The sequence below is a fragment of the Myotis davidii genome, unplaced genomic scaffold (assembly GCF_000327345.1).
Source record: "Myotis davidii unplaced genomic scaffold, ASM32734v1 scaffold49, whole genome shotgun sequence".
NCBI classification, from domain to species: Eukaryota; Metazoa; Chordata; class Mammalia; order Chiroptera; family Vespertilionidae; genus Myotis; species Myotis davidii.
In genome coordinates, this window is record NW_006300375.1 from 1,280,860 (window position 1) to 1,301,939 (window position 21,080).

At 36.2% G+C, this 21,080-nt stretch overlaps 1 protein-coding gene across 1 annotated transcript in view; it reads left to right on the forward strand.

Moving 5' to 3' along the window:
* Window positions 1-21,080, forward strand: part of SEMA3D (semaphorin 3D) — a 125,550-nt gene that overhangs the window by 33,725 nt on the left and 70,745 nt on the right. Inside the window, exons 3-4 of the mRNA XM_015572693.1 lie at window positions 6,891-6,953; window positions 17,019-17,138. Of these exons, the coding sequence (XP_015428179.1) occupies window positions 6,891-6,953; window positions 17,019-17,138 (183 nt within the window). The remainder of the gene's footprint in view (window positions 1-6,890; window positions 6,954-17,018; window positions 17,139-21,080) is intronic.

Here is a 21,080-nt window from a genome sequence, read left to right on the forward strand (position 1 = left end):
TAAACACAAGTGTATTAGAATTCCAAGATGGTTGGGGGAGAAAAACTAAATGTAAAAGAAATGTTGAGCAGAGTCCTAAGGAAAGAAAGGGAAAGACTATTCTCACCTAAGATTTCATGATGAAAGCTGCATGGGCAAATTTGACCCCAACCTGGAGAATTTAACCTTCCCATCTGTAAAAATGTCTACGCCAGCCAGTTTCAATTATGCAAGCTTTTCCTTTGGTGCTCCTGACCTTATTTTTCAGCAGTCAGTCTCTGAGCTCAGGTCTCTTACCTCTCTGTACTTGGACCCTAGAGCAATCATTGCTCCCTCGGTTGTTCAAATGCTTTAACCATTTAGCATTTAGAGCAACATGTTTCCCACTTCTTTGCATCAATTCAACAACTTGGACCCTGTTCTTTGATAGAGGTGGCCCTTTGCATTTTTTATGACTCTGATTTTTTTGTGTGTGTTTAATTAGGTTTTATGAACAAATTGTAACTTCCTCTTTTGTATTCTATTCAGTTTTTTTTTGGCATCTCTGAATTACGCCAGAGAATTTGACTGACCTTGCACTTGGGAACTTGAGTCAATTAAATCGCTTCTCCAAAGATGAAACAAAGACCAGATATAATTAGAATTTCCTTAGGAAGTTGTTATAAGGCCTTATCACTATTTGAATGTTTTTGTAACTTGCCTAAAATTAAATAATTAAAAATAAATTGCCCGACATTTTCACCTTATCAAATGGTAACTGTTTAATGAATTATAAAAATTATGAATGAAACAATAATTGTTAGGGACATTGCAGCATTTTACTTGTGAGGCCCTCCTGCCTGTTTGTATTCAAAATGAAGTGGAATGCTTCAAAAACCAAACAGAAATGAAACCATTTTGGATTCTGGATGAATATAAGCAAATAAAATCAATATACGGTAACTAGATCAAAGACTGTATTTTAAAGCATGCAGCCCCCACTATATTTTCATTAGAAAATTAATATCAAAACTCTTTTGCAAAAACGTGTTTAAAATATAAAACTTTAAATCAAATAAACATATTTAAAATGACTGAAAACACTTTTAAATTTATTACAGTGATTTGTCTCATATTGGTAAATCTATTTTCTATAACTCTAAAAGAAAAAATATATACATATTTATTTTTACTTAAATTCTTTTAAAAATGTGGAATGCTTCATGAATATGTGTGTCATCTTTGTTCAGAAGCAATGCTAATCTTCTGTGTATGGTTCCAATTTTAGTACGATATGGGCTGCTGCAGAGAATACTATATATATGTGGTTCTTAATTGATTCGACCAAGTGTAAATGCAAAACTTATTTTTGAAATAATTCATGTGAAATATTATTGTGAAATATCACAAAATATCATAATATTGTGAAATATTATGAAAATGCACATACCAACAGGTTAAGTCAGTACATTATAGGATACGGGGTCTGACTTAACAGACATACTTGTCTTAAAATATTAATGCTAGAAATGATCACTTCCAAGTGGAGAAATCTTATACATTTATTTACTCCTATTTCCCAGAGTAGTTTTCTGATATCAGCTTGCTCTATAGGATTAGCACTAAAATTAAAACCAATTTGCAGCCCCTTAGTTTCTTAGTAGCAGTAAAATTAGTGGCTATACTCTGGATAGTTATATTGAATGGATTTCTTGGGTTCTGCTGGGCCCACGGAATTCTGCTTGATTTCTGATGTCTGCCCTGCGTGTGGGCAGAGAGAGCAGTAGGAAGCTTTCTACAGATTTACTTTTGCTATCTAAGCTCCAAGGTCCCAGCGATTGCTCCTCACCTAAATTGTGTGGGAATGTTTCAGGACGATTAAAACATGGCAAATGTGCAAGTGGCATCTCCACTCCTACTATGTCTTTCTTTGATAAGTGAAAGAAAAATATTTGTGGGTAATTTCCCAGGGAGTGGTGCAGCTGCATGGACTTTTCAATACTACCACTGTGCAAGGCTTCATCACCTTTTAGGGAGAGGGGTATGCATCTTTGTTTTGTCCTGCTTCATGGAACTTTTAATATGACATGATATCGCTGTACAAGGCAAGAAAATGTAGAGGTCATTTTACTGCAGATGAATTCAGAAAGTAATGAGAATAATGATAATCATCGCCTCAAAACTGTTTACTTAATGTTCAAGAGAGACTCATAGATCTTGTGAACATTGTATTTTTACGAGTAAGTGTGAGATGTGGTTTCTGTCTGAGAATAAACTAATCTCAAAGTGTACTGACTGGGCTATTGAAACAATCTCAGGATATTAGGTACTTCTTGAACTTTTATGTTAATTACTAGAGGCCCAGCACACGAAATCGTGCATGGGTAGGGTTCCTAGACCTAGCCTGTGACCAGGGCTATCTTCTGCCACCTCACCAGTCTCCAGTTTCACCCCTCCACCACCCACCTGGTTCCCCGTGGTTCCCTGTTCGCCATGCTGCATCAGAGCCTGCGGGTCCTGGGGGAAGAGGGAGGGACTGAGAGGTGGTCAATGCACCTTATAGCGATGGGTCAAGTGGTCGTTCCGGTCGTTAGTATCACTGGCCTTTTATATATAGGATGTTGCAACTTGAAGCTATATTATCTTATACCCATTCAGAGTTAACATCTCCATCTCTTCCTCTAGGCACCTATGAATCTATCTCTGTGTCTATTTCTCTATTGTGCCCCCCCCCCCCCACACACACACTTTGACTAGGAAAACATAAAAGTGGTGGAATGCTTTCAGATAGAGATAGAGATAGAGATAGAGGTATGTCACATAATCACTTTACAAGATTATTGAAAACAAAAATGTTACTTGAACATATTTCTGCAAACTTTATGTAAATATGAGTGTGGTTTATTTATTTTCTTCTGTTTTTAGATTGAATTAAGAAAAATTCTATTTCTTTAATTTTTTGTCAAAAATAAATCAAAAGGAATATTAAAAACACACAAAAAACACCCTTTATTCTAATGACTAGGTTGCAAATAAAAAAAATTCCAACATAAATCATAATTAAAATTATATCTTTTAAATTTTGGCACAACTACAATGGTTTTTCTTTTTAAGTAAATGTTTGGAGTTGGAAGACAATCAGATATCTTCTAGGTAGTTGTTACTAAGGTAATTTTATTTGTGATTTCTAAATTCTTGACAACATTGTGTCAAAATAAGCCAATATATAATCCCTACTAATCTTTAGCTTAAGAAGTAAAATTATCTTTGTGCTACTATCTTAAAATTCCTACATAATAATAATGTTCCAAGGATAATTTATATTTTTAACAGGTGCTAGACTTTATGGATTGAAGGTAAATGATGAAAAATGAGGTAACATCTTGGGTAAAAAGTCTGCTCCATAAACAGGAAATAGAAGATTTTTTCTGGGTATGTGCCCTGACCTGGTATGAACTTGCCACCTTTTGGTGTATGGGACGATGCTCCAACCAGCTGAGCCACACTGGAGCTTGTAATTTTAGTTTTATTGCTTCATTAACTAGGATGACATATTCAATTTATAATTACATGACTTATAATGAATAACTGAAAATTTACAAAACTATTAAAATATCTTTTAGATATTTCTATTCCTTTGAAAAGAGAAAAAAAGAATCTAGAATCACTATTCTAATGTCAAGTTCTTAAGACAAAATTCGAGTTTAAACTATTGAACTAAACTATTACATTAGTGTTGAAACTATTAAGAGCAAGTAATTAAAAACGCTGGCTCAGATGCCAAGACCGATCAAGGCTTTCGTTTACCACTCAGTGTTCTTTGGTGCTCCCCGAGCATGGTGGCTCCGTCCTCCCTGCTCTCTTCTCACTTTTATCTCCTGTGGGGATGCAGTTCCTACATCTATTTACAGAGCTGTCTTCCTTTTAAATCTTAACACCTCAGTGCCACACCTTTCTGGACATATCCTTCATAAGCATGTGACTCATGAACAAACGATGATCAGTAACTACTCTATGGTAACTTTGGAACGTTCATTTGGGTGTCAAAAATGATACAGAGATTGTTTTCACACTTTGTCGATCTTTAAGTAACTTCTTGATAACCTTTCTATCCTTTAAGTCTCATTTACTTCATGTGAAAGAGTTCCACACTTCTTTCAATGCTATTAATATCAATAAGATATTCAGGTTTGACTAAATCTATACATACTTGTTCTAAATTTGTTTCTGAAAGGTGATTAAATCTGACCATCTTATAAAATAAAAAAACAGGATCTAACATATCTAAAGAACTCAAAGAAATATTAATCTAGACTAGGGATCAAAAAAATGAGCTAAAGATTAAAATTGAGAGATGCTGGACATGCATTCTTTGTATGATTTACCTTCAGCCCAATGATACAAAGCTGTCTTTTGCAAAATCACTATAATACTAAAGAATTGATAAATATAGAGTTGCAGTTTTGCACAATGAAAGAATTCTGGAGATTGATTACACAAACTGAATATGCTTAATACTGAACTCTATGCTTACAATGACTAAGATGGCAAATTCTGTTATGCTTTATCACAATTAAATTATTAAAAGAATTAGCAAGAAAAAAGTGAGAGGATACCTTGAGTTCATAATATCAAATATGAAGCAAAAATTTAATAAATTCAAGGTGCCATTTTTAAAAGAGAGAAAAAGAACACTCAGTTCAGTATTTTTCCAATTAGTGGCTTAAAAACATGCACAATGAAAAAAAAAAAACTCTTGAGGAAACTTTCAAATTTCCTGCCAGTTGCAGTGTTTTATTTTTACTTTTCATGTATTCATTTATTTAGGACTTCATAATTCTCGGTTGATGACTGACTATTGTCCCTTGACCTTTGCATGGACTATTTTGGTTTATGTATTTACTAACTCACATTACCTAGTTGTTTCTAATTATGTATTAAACACCTGAAAATGTGTCATCCAGAGCAAAATCTAAGAGATGGTAAATAACTAGTTTCTTACCACCAATTTTCCCTTTTTTTTAAAAAAAAAAAATTTTTCAATCTTGGGTAACTATCTCTGAATCATTCATCATTCTCATGCTTTTCTTTTTACATATTTTTTGTGTCTATATATACTCACCTACAAAGTGTATTTTAGTTGTTTTTCACGTTATTCTAGGGAACAAACTGTAATTTAAGAAGTACGTTTTTGTTCCACATAATAATGAATTGTTAAAATCCATCCTTATTGCTTTGTATTCATGTTTTACTGCTGGCTGCTCTTTAAAATTGTGTGAAAGTAAAATTGCAGTCATTTAAGCCATGCCTGAATAAATAGCCTCTTTAGGTCCTCATGGTGAACCATTTGAAAGTTAGCTTGTCATTTGAACTACTGTTGGCTCAACCACCCAGCCTATGTCCACCTTTGGATTGTAGGTTGTTAAGGTGTATTTTGAATGAACAATCTTGCTTCATCTAAAAATCTCAATAATTTCATTGCTATTAAGAGAGTTTGAGCATAATTCTCTGCCCTTCTTGTTCAGACACAAAACCCTAAAATTTCACAATGAAGATAACATCATATAAACATCAGTGATTTCTAAATCATTTGTTAATTCCGGGTTTAACAAGTTTCTTTCAGGGCATTCCCTCAGGGTATTTTTCCTTTTCCTCATCTATTAAAATGTTTTCTGTGAACACTGGTGAGAAACATAATAAAGGTTTGTCAGGAACTCTTGGAACATTGAAAGCAATTCAGAGCTTGCTTTTCTTGTTTCTTCTTGCCTATAGCTTAACACAGACCCTTTCTTTCTGTAAACTAATGGAGTACTGTATCTGTCTGTTTAAACTTTCTTTTGCAAAAGAACTTCCTGACATTATTTCCAGTTTGTTTAAAAATAAAACAAAATAAAAACAAACAAACCTCTTTTGATACATTCAAGACTGTTAAAATAGGATTAAAAGCTACCAAGCAAGAAGTTTGCTGCCCTTGTTCTTAATTATTTGCCCAATTATATTTATGTGTCCTGATGGGGAATTGAACCCTCAACCCTACAGTGCACAGAAGACATCCCAACCAACTGAGCCACACTGTGGGCCTTGCCCAGTAATATTTATTATGTAGGGGCTGGGACCCCTTCCCCCCTGTAAGTTCAGGAGACAGTTTGTGTCATATTTTGGCTCTGCTGGTAAACTAGTTTTGTGGCCTTTGACATGTTATTTCGTGGCTGAATGAATACGTTTTCTGACCTGAAAATGGAAAGCAAGTAGAGCTATTTCATAGGGTCATTGTGAGATTTAAATGAGATGATGCATATAAAATCCTTAACTTAGTGACAATTGCATCTGAGCTCTTTTCATGTTAAGTAGGGTGGGGCAAAAGTAGATTCACTGTTGTGAGTATGCGAGAGTTTTTTCCTTGTATTATTATCTATTAATTTTTTTATTATTTTCTATACAAACAATTATAAATCGACTCTGCCACACCCTGTATTGTCAATAGACTCACACTGGTTTTTGACATGGAGTGAGTCCTAATGTATGCTTGTGACAAAGGGCTCCTGCCCGCACTTCATTGCACGTGTTTATAATGCACCACTCTGCGTAAACACAGAAAAATGGGGTAAGAAATAAAATCTCTTACTTAAGCAAATGCTAATCTGAAATCCTGTTGACACTGCAATAAGTACTCATGGCTTTATCAACATAACTTACCTAGTAATAAGTGCATGTAAAAATAAGTAAAATAAACAGGAGTGGATGGTTCTCTATATATTTTTTGGAGAAATTTTTAGGGTGACTTTGGAAAATATTTAAATTTCAAACTTCTTACATCATATCTAACAATATGTTCTTGGATTGATATTCACTATTTAAATTAACACTTCCCTAATTAGAATTGTGGGGTGTCTTAGATATTCGATTCTAACAAAACTTAAAATGTTTTTCAGATTTATTGGCCGGCTGCAAAGGAGCGGGTGGAATTATGTAAATTAGCTGGGAAAGATGCCAATGTAAGTATGAGATTTTAAAGAATATCTTTGTTAAACTGATACGGATATGATAACAAATATTTATATTGGGTTTTATGAATTAATGATGTTAATGTCCTATTTTATAGGCTACACTAACTTATTCTGTGTAAAGATTTTGGTATAAAATATTTCTACCTTGCCAAAAGGAATGATATTATCCTCAGAAATTTAGAACTACACTTTCTATAGTGTTAAATTCTGAATATTGTTATTTTTCTCACACAAAAATCTCAGATCCCTATCAAAATATTCAAAAACAAACCATCAGAAACGATTGTATTTCTAGGATTATATATTTTTCATTTACATGCATGCATTTTGTGAATGCACACAAAGCCTTCAGCTTTCGCATTACAAACATGCAATTAATAATTTAATTTAGGTTAACATTAAACTTACAAAATCTAGCAGGATTCTTTCAAAACTTGGCATACAGAGATATTAAGAAAGATTGGTTGAAAATGAATGACAACATTCTGGAACGAAAACTAGAAATATTTTACTCTAAAATTTACTAAGGCACAGTTATATAAAGTAACTTTTAAGGATAAATTGTGGGGTCCTAATATAAACTTCTAGCCTAAGCTGCCTTAGGGACCAGGGAAAAGCCTTAGATCAGTGTGACTAACCTAAGCATGTTTGGGGTGACCTCTCTGGATTGCCTTTGCATTGTCCAAGTTGTCCTGCATGCTCCCCCAAACTGTGTTGCCTGTTTTATCTCCAGCGATGACTGCAGCGCTGTGGCTCTGGCTGCCTCTTCTCATCTGAGCGCTCTGATTCAGGCCAGATGCTCTGTGTTCCGCCCTGACTTCTTGCACTATGGTGATAGGGAGAATTGCTCTCTTTTTTTGGCAAATAAATCACTTCCTGAATGTAACTCAAGATGATAAGAGGTTCTAACTTTGGGGAGAAACATGGACATCTTGAGGCTTCTTTTGCAACATCCTCTAATGTTGCCTGTAACCACAATAACACAGGCGTATTAAGCAGAGCAATGTCTTAATATTTAATGACAACTAGTGTGTGTTATATGAAAGCATAATTACATTTTAAAACTCTCACTTTATTAATGTGATAAAAGTAATATAATAGGACACGTGGTGCCCAATGAATGGAGGGGAAGGTTAGAAGACTAAGAATCTGAGACAACAAATTTGTTCACTTACTTGGACAGTCATTTATTCAACTTATATTTATTAAGAGCCTGAATATGTGCATAAATATATGTATGAAACTGATAGAGGATCTGCTGTCATTCATGGAGCTTTCGGTATAATGAGGGATACAGATATTACTCAACTGATCTTACACACTGTCACAGTACTGCAAAATAAAATTATCAAAACTAAACAAAGTTTTAATTACGCCTGACTAGGTATTCAGTCAGTATTAAATGTGACCTTTTCAGACACATTTATGTTAGCAGAAATGCATCAGGGAGTGTTAGCATCAAATGCAATAGGGAACAGTTTTTGTGTTTATTTCATCAGAAATGAAAGAGATAAAGCTGTCCTGGAATATATTTCTCTTTCTCCCATGTCTCTATCTCTCCACCCTGTTCACCATCCCAACTGCAAACAAGTGCCCAGGTCTGCAAAAGTTTCGATAATTTATGACATCAAGGGGGTGGGGGTAGGGGGTTGGGAAAGATGCTTTGCGCATGAGAGTTTCCAAATTATTTTGTTGATTTACTGTGAAAGTTTGGCATAAACAGTACAAACACCTTAACATTCTGTGTTTCACCAGTTTCGAGTGTATGATAAGGAGGCAAATAGGGAAAGGGTGGTTCAAATTTACTCCAAGAAACTAATGTCAGTTTTCCCGGGGAGTAGATGAGGGATAAACACTCAAGGTCAAACAGTCAGTGAAGGTTTTAATTGTGACTGTGTTACCATTTCAGGATATTCACCAATTCTAGTTATACAGTAACTCAGTTGCCCCTATGACTAAGTTAAAGCAAATGGCGATATTTTTTTCTGAAGGTAGCATCCTAGAATACGTAGGACCCAGCATATGAAAACCACTCTTCCATTTCAGTTGTATCGGGGGCTTAGTAATAACCTCTAACCTTTAAGCACACCTCCTGCCAACCCAGGATTAGAGATTTGGGGAGTTTTGCTCATTTTGCTGAAGTCTACAAAGTTTGCCGTTGAATCATGTAGGGATAATATAAGCCTTTGTCTCCTTTTCAATTTGTCCCTTTAAAATAATTTTACATTAGAGTTACTAAGAATAGCTTACACTTTTATAACACTTACCATGTTCTGAGAGTTGTTTTTCATTCTTTATATTTATAATCTCATTTAATCCCTATGACTATGTGGTATGCTAGATTTTATTATTATTTCTCATTTTCTAGATGAGAAGACTGAGGCCAGAAACATTAAATGACTTGCCCGGTATCACATATCTAGTAAATAGTGAAGCCAGGAATTGAATCCAGAAGTCTGGCCCCCACAGTCTGCGCTTTTACACCACACTATATCCCACGCATTAAGTCTGCACTTTATGTCTGAGGTCTGAAATCTGTATTATCTCTCCAGTCATTTCTCTCCTCAGTGTCACCATAACATAGATCCTCATTCTTCAGCATTGCAGAGGTGTCTGCCAGCAGAACACTGAGACAAGTGTGGGGTTTTATGGACATTTTTTACTACCTTTGGCATTGCCCTCTCTTTTCCCTTCTCTCTAGTAATTTTTACCTACTTCCCCAGAGTGTGTTTAGGATTAACAAGTGTTTGGAAAGACTATGCCTTTACACAAAGGTACTATATAACTGAAAAACAGTGAATTATTTACCATAATGAGAGTTCGCTAATTGGGGTGAGGAGAGAGTAGAAGATGAGGAAACAAAAGACAACTATTCCACTTTCTTGAACACAGTTCCCAGATCAATGCAGGGAAGGAAAGGGATGCCAGGAAGCTGTTCGGTCGTACTTTGTTTCTGCTTAGAATATTTTTCAAAAGAGTCACTAAAGAAGTGCCTTTAGTCCTGATGATGAAGGGTGGGGTAAACGGGTCACTCCAGGCAAAGAACGCACAGGGTGCAGACAGCCTGGCCTCAGTCGGTTCACCGCGGAGACACACAACCTGTCAATAGAGCCGTGACATAGAGTTCAAGGCTCTTGCTTCTCTACAGTGCTGTGACTACATTTTTTAAAGAACATCTGGAAGTAAAACAAAGTGTTCATTGTAGAAAGTTTGCAAATTATATAGAAATCATCCGTAAATAGTTCCTCCCCCATGAACATTACCCAGAGGTAGCTGGTGACATTTTGATGTTTATTCTTCTATCTTATCTATTTACTATTTCAGAATGAAATCATTGTTTACATAGCCCCTTAAAACACTTTTTTTTTTTCACCTCACAGGCTGCCACGAGCATTTTCCCATGTCATTAAATTCCTTTTTATAACACTACTTTTAATAGCTATACCGCATTCCTCTATAGATTATTTCATCAATCCCCTATTGTTAGAAGTTTGGTATAAATCCAGTTTTAATTATTGTGAATGATGCTGCACATGAAAAACCTCATATAAAAATATTGTGAACATCTTTGACTATTGAGTAGAATTACTGCTGAAAGGATATAAAATTTTTTATACACTCTGCAGAATGGCCCTCCGGAAAGTTTCTGCCTCTTGTGCTTTAACCAGCAGTGATGCTCATGAGACAGTGTATTTCCCATACCCCTGTTAATATTCGATACAACATATAGTTAACATTTAATACTGACACGTAAATGAATAAAATAAACACATTAAATATTTGCCAAAAAACATAAAGCTATTTTTGTTGTTTCAGCTTGAATTTTTTTTATTACCATTAAACCTAAATATTTTATATAGTTCTAAAATTAGAATTTATTTTTTGGAATGGCATATCCCTACAATTTGTTCATTTTTTAATTTTAGCATTTTTTTCCTTACTGATTATTTACAGATTTTCAATATTTGCAGATATATATAACTATATTTATAATAAAAATATGTAATTACACTGTGAGCTACTCATATAAAAATATTCTTTACAAGTTGTTTTATTTGATATAGTCTTTTAAATGTTTAAGTAAGCATCTCTCTTTCTTTTTTTCTTTAAAATGTTTACCTTTGCCCTCCTACCACAACTGGGTTTAGCAGTGTAGAAATCTCCACTGTTAAATCTTCCATTTTTAAGAGAGAAATGTGATATTTGGATTTTCATGTATTTATTTTGAAGCGTTAAAATATTTTCAAAGCTATAAGTCCTAAACAGATATCTCTGCAGACTGGATTCTACTTGAGGTCTGCTAGACAAAACCAACATGCAGCAGTGACAGGCATGTGATGAATGATCAAAAATGTTTGATGTCCAAGCCAGTTTGGCTCAGTGGATAGAGCATCAGCCTGAAGACGGAAGGGTCCCGGGTTAAATTCCTGCCAAGGGCACGTACCTCAGTTACAAGCTTGATCCTGGGCCCTGGTAGGAGCCCATGTGGGAGGCAATGAATCCATATGTCTCTCTCACATGTATGTTTCTCTCTCTGTCTCTCCTCCCTTCCACTCTCTCTATAAATCAATGGAAAAATATCCTCAGGTGAGGATTAACAACAACAACAAAAGGTTTGATGACCACAATATTCTGAAAAGTAAACTAAAAATAGAAACAGACCAGATTCCTAAGTCATGAGAGTCTTCTATATAACCTCAATAAATTAAAATGAACAATTTATAAGTCACTTATCAGAATTACATATAAAGTTGGATTGGATTTAATTGGACTATATCTAAGTCTAGAGAATTACATGCACTTCTGTTTCACTAATACAGGGTCTCCCCCCAAATATGTATACAAACTTTAAGAGCTGCTGGCTCAGTTTTGAAAGTGAAATGTATTTTAATAAACACTGCCTTTGTAATTATTCAAAGTGTGGGTATGTGCTTTTTTTGGGACACCCTACATTTTTCCAGCTATCTAGGCAGAGGCTAAAATTCCAAGTGTTAATACATAAACTAAAACATATTTGTCTTTTCTCCAACTACTAACTCATCTTTATATTTGTTTCAGAAATCACCTAAGAAAACGTTTTATTATTAGTTACATAAACGTGTGGATATATGTGAGAGGTAAAATATTAAAACAAATATTACTCGAGAGAATTTTTAAAAGTTGCTAACTTGTTTTCCCTCTTTCTCCTCATCTCTCTTCCACTGGGGGGAGGAAGTAGGAAGGGGAGTAGGTAGAAGGAATGAGGGAAAGAAGGAGAAATTCAATACATTCCCAAAGATGAGTATATAACTCAGTGAATTGAATTGTTTGGTCACATACAACAACCCTGCCTTTGTGGGCAATAGCTGACAAGTTAGCCAGCTTTCAGGGAAAGTTGAAATAGCTGCTTCTCAAAGTTATCTTTCTTCATGCCTCACGGAATTATGCTACCATTAATAGCCACACTGCAAGTCACTAAGTGAATTAAATCGAGTTAATTATTGCCTGTGCTATTTAAACAAAACTTTGGAAGCTCTGTGCATAAAAAGAAAAAAAAATCACAGTCTTTGAAACAGAAAAATAAGTTACAAATTAAAAGGGAAATCATTGTAAAGTTTTTGCCTCACATCACTGGTTTGGCTGAAATGTCCACCCAGGCAATTTTGAATTACAAAACCTTATCTTTCAGGATCTTGGTTTCCCAGCTTTCTTGCCTCTGGCAGCCAGTTCCTTTTCGTTGCCTCCAGGCTGCTTAGGGAACCGCCCTCAATCAACTTCAGTACAAAAAAGTTTGCACAGAGCTGACTTTTTTGGAAACTATGTCCTTAAATCAGAACCCATCCGTACATTGCCCTCTTCCATATCAGCCCAGTCTGAGAGAGGGGAGGCATTTCATAAATAAATCCTTGCTAATAGTTTACCAAGTCAGAAACTAGCATAATAGGTTAATTTCCTGGGCTGCGTGCATTTTAATAAAGTACTCCTGGAAAAGTCAAAATATGTGCCCTGGCCCATGGGACTCAGTTGGTTGGGCATAGTTCTGTGCACCGAAAGGATGCTGATCGGATTCCCGGTCAGGGCTCATACCCAGGCTTCATTTTCCATTCCTGATTGGGGTGTGTTCAGGAGGAAACCTATGGTTATTTCTCACATCGATGTTTCTCTCGTCCTCTTTCTCTCTTTTCCTCTCTCATAAAAACATTTTAAAAAAAGATTTTTTAAAAGTTAAAGGATGTGAAGTGGTTTTGGTGTGATTTGGAGCTTTTCCTTTATAATCACTGAAACCATCTCTCTTTTTTTTAAAGAATTGTTTATTGATATTTAGAGGGAGGGAGGGGGAGAGAGAGAGAGAGAGAGAGAGAGAGAGAGAGAGAGAGAGAGAGAGAGAGAGAGAGAGAGAGAGAGAGAGAGAGAGAGAGAGAGAGAGAGAGAGAGAGAGAGAGAGACATGGATGTGAGAGCACAACATCAATAGTCTGACTCCTGCATGCCCCCTACTGGGGATGGAGCCTGCATGCAGGACATGTGCCCTTGACCAGGATGTAACCAGCAGCCTCCTGGCCCAGGGAAAGATGCCCAACCAACTGAGCCACACTGGCCAGGGCTAAAATTTTATCTCTTATGTGTATAAAACTTCACTCTGGGCCTTATTTGCCTTTGTAAACAGTGCTGTGTCTCTCAGAGTCCTTAATCTTTCTGACTCCATAATTTATAAGCTAGAAAGGGAATTGTTTTATTCCTTTATACAAATATTTAGTTCAGAATCTTGTAAAAGTAATGTTTTATTCATCTTAGGCTACTAAAACAAAACACTGTAAACTGGGCGGCTTAAAGAACAGACATTTATTTCTGCCAGTTCTGGAGGCAGAGAAGGTCAAGATGAAGGTGCCGGCTGATTGGGCTCCTGGTGAAAAGTCTCTTCTTGCTTGCAGATGGCCATCTTCCTGTTGTATCTTTACAAAGCAGAGACCGAGAGAGAAAGCACCCCAGTCTCTTCTTAATCCCATCCTGAGGATTCTATTCACATGAATAGCAGACACAGCTATTCACTCTAAAATCAAAAGAGCCACGGGCAAATTGATACTTAAGATAGGGCAATGAGAGTAGGTCATTGAGGATTATCTTAAATGGATTATCTCCCAAAGGCCCCATCTCCTGGTACGTCCTTGTACCATCACACTGGGGAGTTAGGGTTTCAACCTATGAATTTTTGGAGGACACAGATGTTCAGTCCATAACAATTACCTTTTAACTGTAGGATTATTTGGTAAAATTGAGCTTTTGGGGAAAAAAAAAAAAAAGATGGAATAACTTGGCAGTGAGTTAATCCTACCTTACTCCAGCCACATAATTCTACTCTTGCCCTCCCTGTGTGCTAGTCCTTGTGTAGCTCTCACCCTTGCATGGATTTCTTTATAGGGGTAAAGACAAAGAGATAACAGTCCCTTCAGTGTGCATTAGTGAACAAAATAAAGAGATATTAAAACCTCTTACCCTAGCAATGAAGCCACATTTCAGTTTATCTCGTGATCCATATACATTTACTCACATTACTGTGTCCCCATTATTTGTTCAAAACCATTCATATGGCATATTTGCTCTCTGAGTTAGGTTTTTAATTGAGCTTGCCTAACATGATGCTAAGGAACATGAAGCTGGTTTCCTGTGGTGCCTTTTTGCAAATGGAAAATAAGTTCTCCTCATCAGACACCTTGGCACGAAGGTGAAAAACAGACATGGTTTTGTGAAATAAGACTATATGCCAGAAAATTGCCTTAATGAATGTAAAATGTTCAGTTTTTAGGAATCTACATATAATAATACAGGAGAACATATACTAAATACATGAAATTATCCAAGACAATGAAAATGTCCATAGTGTTTTTTGCACATCCTTAGATGTAACCTCTCTCTCTCTCTCTCTGTCTCTCTCTCTCTTTTTTCAGCATGCAATCTAAGCAACCACATTGAGTTATCCTCCTCCTATGAGAGGCTGACTCTTCCTACCCAATAAAGAAACACCCTTTACTTGTGTAGCTGAGGGACTATTATTGTCCTTTCACGTAGTCTTAAGCAACTGTGTTGTTTATAAGGAAGCAGAGAACAGAAGACTCAGTGCGTTCACTGTAACATTCTTTTGTGATGAATTGTGCAGATTTTATTAACTGGGATCTACAAATTCTGGAGACATAAAATTGCCAAGGTAGCTGGATGGGTACTAGGAACTCTATCACAGCATGCAGACATAGCTATTCACTCTAAAATCAAAAGAGCCACCGGGATATTGATATTTCACATAGGGCAATAATAAGCAATTATTAAATATTATATTATTAATTTAAACCATGTAACAATTTTATTAATAAGCAGTTGTTTGCCTTTTAAAAATGTATTTAATTCTAAAAACCTTCCTACCAGTCCAGTGAGGTCATTGGTGAGTTGTGTGTGTGTGTGTGTGTGGGGGGGTGTTTAAATTTCTTCCTACCAACCCCCAAAACAACAGTGCCATAAGCCAGTGCCTGACTGGTAAAGAACCCATGGCCATCCAGATAAGGATAATGAACCTCTGTGGTTCCATAGGTTTCCCACTTAGTAAATTCTTGCCCATCTCTTGGATAGAGTCAATCTAGAATAAAAACATGTTATAGCCCAGTGTTTTCTCTTTGGTCCAGGAATCAGGAAGCCATAATGAAGAAATTGTTTCCAGTAATTTTGTAATGATAAGAAGTCACTTTGGGAGATAAATTGAAAATTGTACATAATAACAAAAATGACTGAAACATTGAGTATTGACAAGTAACAGGAGCATGGAAAATAATTGTTATAAAGATAATAAAAATATAAAGAAATATTTTGGGGCCTAAGCATATGAAAAAATAACTAGAAATGTAAAAATTTCTTTAAAATTTGGATTGTGTATAAAAATATTCATGGAAAAATAGAAGACATTCTTGGAATAAGCAGAAATTAGTCTGAGCCTTGAAGGCTCTGTAATATTGAAAATAAATAGAAATAGTCTGGCCAGTGTGGCTCAGTGGTTGAGCTATGACCTATGAACCAGGAGGTCCTGGTTTGATTCCCAGTCAGAGCACATGTGGGTTGTGGATTCGGTCCCCTTTGTGGGACCGAATGGTTCTCTCTCATCATTGATGTTTCTATCTCTCTCTCTCTTTCTCCTTCTCTCTTCCTCTCTGCAATATATATATTGCAGAGTATATATATATACTAGAGGCCCGGTACACGAAATTTGCACACGAGTAGGGTCCCTAGGCCTGACCAGCCATCAGGGTCGATCTGTGGGATGACCAGCGAGACAATCATGGGGCCTCTGCAGGCGCCCGCCTTGGCTGGCATGGCACCGCCTGCTCGCCAACCCTGTTCTGCTGCCACCGCTGGTTGCCTCCCTCTACGGGGCAACTGGCGGGGCGATCGGGTGGCCCTACTGGCATCCACCTTGGCTGGCCGGGGGCTGCAGGCTGGGGCAGCTCCTGCATTGAGCGTCTTCCCCAGGTGGTCAATTTGCATATTAGACTTTTATTATATAGGATATATATATATATATACATACGTATATATATACCTGAAGAAAATAAATGGAAATAAAATGGTAGGGCATTCCAGCCAATAAAAATGGAACACATATATAGGAATACAGATCTGTGTTCAGTGTAGCTGAGACAGTTTATGTTGCAAACAGCAGAATCTATATGGTGACATCAGAACATGATGAGTTTTGATCTCTAGGTAATTCTTGAAAAAAAGTATGTATACCTCATTAATATTCTATGTATATTTATTCTACAGACCCCATTAAGTATCACTGTAGAGATGTGCATTCTGGAACCCTGATAATTTCAAACCTTTAAAATTTCAAAAAGTTTCAAAGTCAGTCATTTAAGCCAGTTTCTAATTTGTTTTACCTTCTTGCTAAGTCAGGTGTCTAAACATTTGTCATAAATCTTTTTCATTTCCCCTTATTTTTGATGATTTATCCTTGAAAAGCAGGTGGTATGAATGATCATCTTTCAAAAACTTGAATTGTATGCTAATGCTTTTATTTTTTTATTCCCAATAGACAGAATGTGCAAATTTTATTCGAGTCCTTCAACCCTATAATAAAACTCACATTTATGTGTGCGGAACTGGAGCATTCCATCCAGTATGTGGATATATTGATCTTGGAGTCTACAAGGAGGTAATATAATAAAATTGCTTGAAAACAATTTATTGTAATACTTTATTATGAAACATGGAGTCATATAATTTGTGTATGGTATAAGAACTCATGTTCCCAACCACTTTATGGATTGCCATTTTGATTATATACTTTATCTATCTAATAAAAATTGTTTTATTAAAAGTTTTTTTTTAGTGAGATGATCAAAATTAATAGTGCAAAATGTTGAAAGTGCATGTTTTCTATGGGCTCTATGTATGTCTTCATTTTCTCTTGAGGTTTTTTACAACTAGATCTGTTTTGTATGTTGCTATTGGTAAAAATCCATTTCCCACAAGACTTTGCAATGGAATTGTATCTTTAAGAAATTTCATTTTTCCCAACCAACAAATTTGACTTGTTATGTTTATAATGGCAGACATTAAGTACAGAAAATGCAATGATTTCCTATCAACTGTATATAGATAGTCATATTAGCACACTGAACCCATTATTTCTGCTGGACCAAATTGACATAGTGGAAATAAAGTATATATTAATTAGGAATAATGTATAGCAGCTCTCTCTGAGCATTTCAGTAAATGAGAAACATGCAGATTTCAGAAATGTAATTAATATCTAATCTATCAGAAGGTTTTTGTGTGTCATAGATTATCCCATACATTTTACATGAATTGTTTCCTTAGAATTTCACAACACTCGTAATGAAGTTAGTATCTTTATCACTTCTAATTTATAAGTTACGAAACATTGAGTCTCAATGGAATTAAATAACATGGCCAAGATCACCCAACTAATAAATGCTCTAGCAAAGAACTCAACCAAAGCACTCGGTCTCTAGACCAAGCTTGCACAACTGTGCTTTTGGAACCTGTACGCTAAAGTGTATCCTTGTATAGGGTGATGGTTGCACTGTCATCCTTATGCTTATGTATATACTTCTTGTGAGTAACCCCGCATATTTGCAGAATTGGCTTCATGATTGATATTAAAGTCTGAGTTTATGGAACAGGTCTATTTATATTGATTTAACTGATTCATGCAGAAATCAAATTTGCAACTGTGGCTGGATAAACTTTCCTCTCTAACCAACTTGTCTAACCAGCCCAGACTCAACTGTTTGAAAATAAAGCAACCCTGATAGTTAAATCCCTGAACCACTAGGAGACTTGGCAACTTGAATCCATCATTCTTTGTTGCTTGTGTAATGTTCTCTTGGCTAACTTTGATGAAGGATAATGTATAATGGTAGCTCACAGCACAGGGTGTAATTATATGAGATAGCCCCACAGTTTGGATGTGTTTTGAGGCCTGAGGCTAAAGGCCAAACTCACAACCTGCTGAGGGATGCAAAGACTGTTCTTTAGCTCCTAAAAGTCACAAGTGCTGAAAAGGAATTTAGATGGAGCTAATTATTTAGCTTCAGACTGTCAAGAAGCCCAGGGGCAGTGAAATTTACAAGTTCTGTGAGAATAAGAGAATTATGAGTGCACAGGCTTATGGAGCCTTGTGAGTTTGCTGCTGGTCAGGAGTACAGGTAATTGTAGTCAGCCCTGCTTCAAGATTGTTAACTTTGTGAATGAATTATTGGTCCTAGGAATTCATTGTTCCTCCAGAGGGAATTTACAAGGCTCTTCCATTTTCAAAATAGACAAGGTTGCTCTGGAGGTGACTGAGAAGAGGGAACTAATATATAACAGGGATGAAGAAGGGAAGTATGGGAAATCCCCTTTCTGGGAACTCCTGTTCAGTGCTGCTGGGGCAATGGGCAGAAGGGTCAAAACGCTCAAATGAATCCCAGATTTCTGCGTTTGGCAGTGAGTTGGAGAGTGGTGTTATTTACTGAGGTGAGAATAGTAACCAGTTTGTGGGGAGACTGGTGAGTTAGTTTTGTACGTGCTGCATTTGAGAAATGGTCAGTAGGTCATGCCAGTGGGAAGTTAGATCTGGATTTCAGGACAGAAGTCAGGGCTGCTGTCAACAACTAATCATTGGAGCTCGAGGAGCCAGAGTTTGAATTATCGCTGCAGTCACTTACCAGCTCCATGGTCTTGTGCACACTGCATAAGCTTTCCAAGCCTCTGTTTATTCAGCAAAACAATGATAGTAATACTAACTACCTCACAGAGTAATTTTGAGGACAAAATGACAAAAATTATAGTATAGGCTTTGGCATAGTAGTTGCTTCATTCCAGCCCCTTAATACTCAGCTGAAATAGCCCACAGAAGCACAGAAAGGTACAAAAGCAAGGATTTCAAAAGTATTGTATTAATGTCTGCTATATATATAGTACACATATACATATACATATACATATACATATACATATACATATACATATACATGTATTCTTCAAAACTTGGAGTGCCTGATAGCTGTTAAATAATTATATTGGAAGTATATTCCATTTTCCTTCTCCTGATGCAAATCTAATCTTTAAATGAGAAAAGTATTGATAAAAACTTTGCCTAGTTGTGATGATTAAATATTTCCTATCACTCTTGCTTTGTTTCAACGGTATTTCAGTGTGCAGCCTCAGTAGATGCTTCTTTGCAAAAATAATTAGGTTAAGGAATTAAATGGAGAAAAAAAAAATCTTATGAGTTGAAGCTGTCTCAAAAGTTAGAATGCCATGTAAAGCAGTCAGTTTATCTGAGGCAGCCCATTTAATCAGACTTTATTTTTTACATCATCTTCCCGTTGGTGTCCTTGACTCTGGCCCAGGGAAACTTGCTTCCCCACTGTCTCCTTACTCCAGGAGATTATAAGGGAGGCCTTGTCCTCAGCCTGCACAAATACCCATTTTACAGGCTTATCTTGAGAATTTAATGAAATGTTGCATTATGAAAACAGAAGTCTGTACAATTATAAGGGAGTATTTAGTACTTTGCATCAACTGTGACATTCTCTCAGATATTTTCTTAGGTTTTTTTTAGCTTTTCACTCTGATCTTCTGCCACAGCAGGATTCAGCTTACTTTCCCCCTTTACAATATCCTATTATAGGCTTCAGAGTCAACACTTCTGTTTGATCTGTGAAGAATAATGTTCCCTTAACAATATTTAAACAATCTTAAGAACCACTACCTACAGGTGTGTTTTTCCTGACATAACTTTAGCCTCGTCTACAATTGGAAAGCAGCCCTAAATGTATTCGCACTGGACTTTATTTCATGCCTAGTCTCTGCTCTCATAGCTTGCCATTAGCTGACCTGTTCTAATTAAATATACATGGGCTTGATCATGTTACATGGTCACTGTGAGGCTACTATAAATTCATTTCAACACATTTTAAGTTCATGAGTTTGAATTCTGAGACTACATTAGTTAAAAGCATGAACTTTGGAGACAATGCGAGTTCAAACTACTGCTTTAATTCTTACTAGCTATGTGATGCTGAACAAGGTAATTAATCCCTCTAGCCTCAATATTTCTCTTGTAAAGTTGGAATTCTCAGAGTAGCTTCATTATTAGGCTTATGGCATGGATTCACTGAGACAACACACAGTGGGGCCTTGACCTACGAGTGTCTCAACTAACGAGTTTTTCGAGATAGGAGCCGTCTCTCAGCCAATTTTTTGCTTTGAGTTGCGAGCTAAAATTTGGGTTACAAACCAGCGTCACAATGAACGCCACAGCATCAGCCCAGCATCACGTGTCTCACTTGTTAACTTTTTGATTTGACATACAAGTAATTTGAGTTACAAGCTCCGTCACAGAATGAATAAACTCGTAAGTCAAGGCCCCACTGTACATAAAGTTTCTGGCCCATGGTTAGTACCTACTGACTGTTAGGAACCTTACTATTTAGTATTAAAATGCATTTTCTTGGAACTGGAGAATAACAATTGTTAATCATGCTATTTAAATTGCTATTGCTATTTTTTTAAAGGCAATAGCTACTGTTGGTCTTGTTCATAAGAAAAACATCTGACATGACAGATAATACAATAAATAATA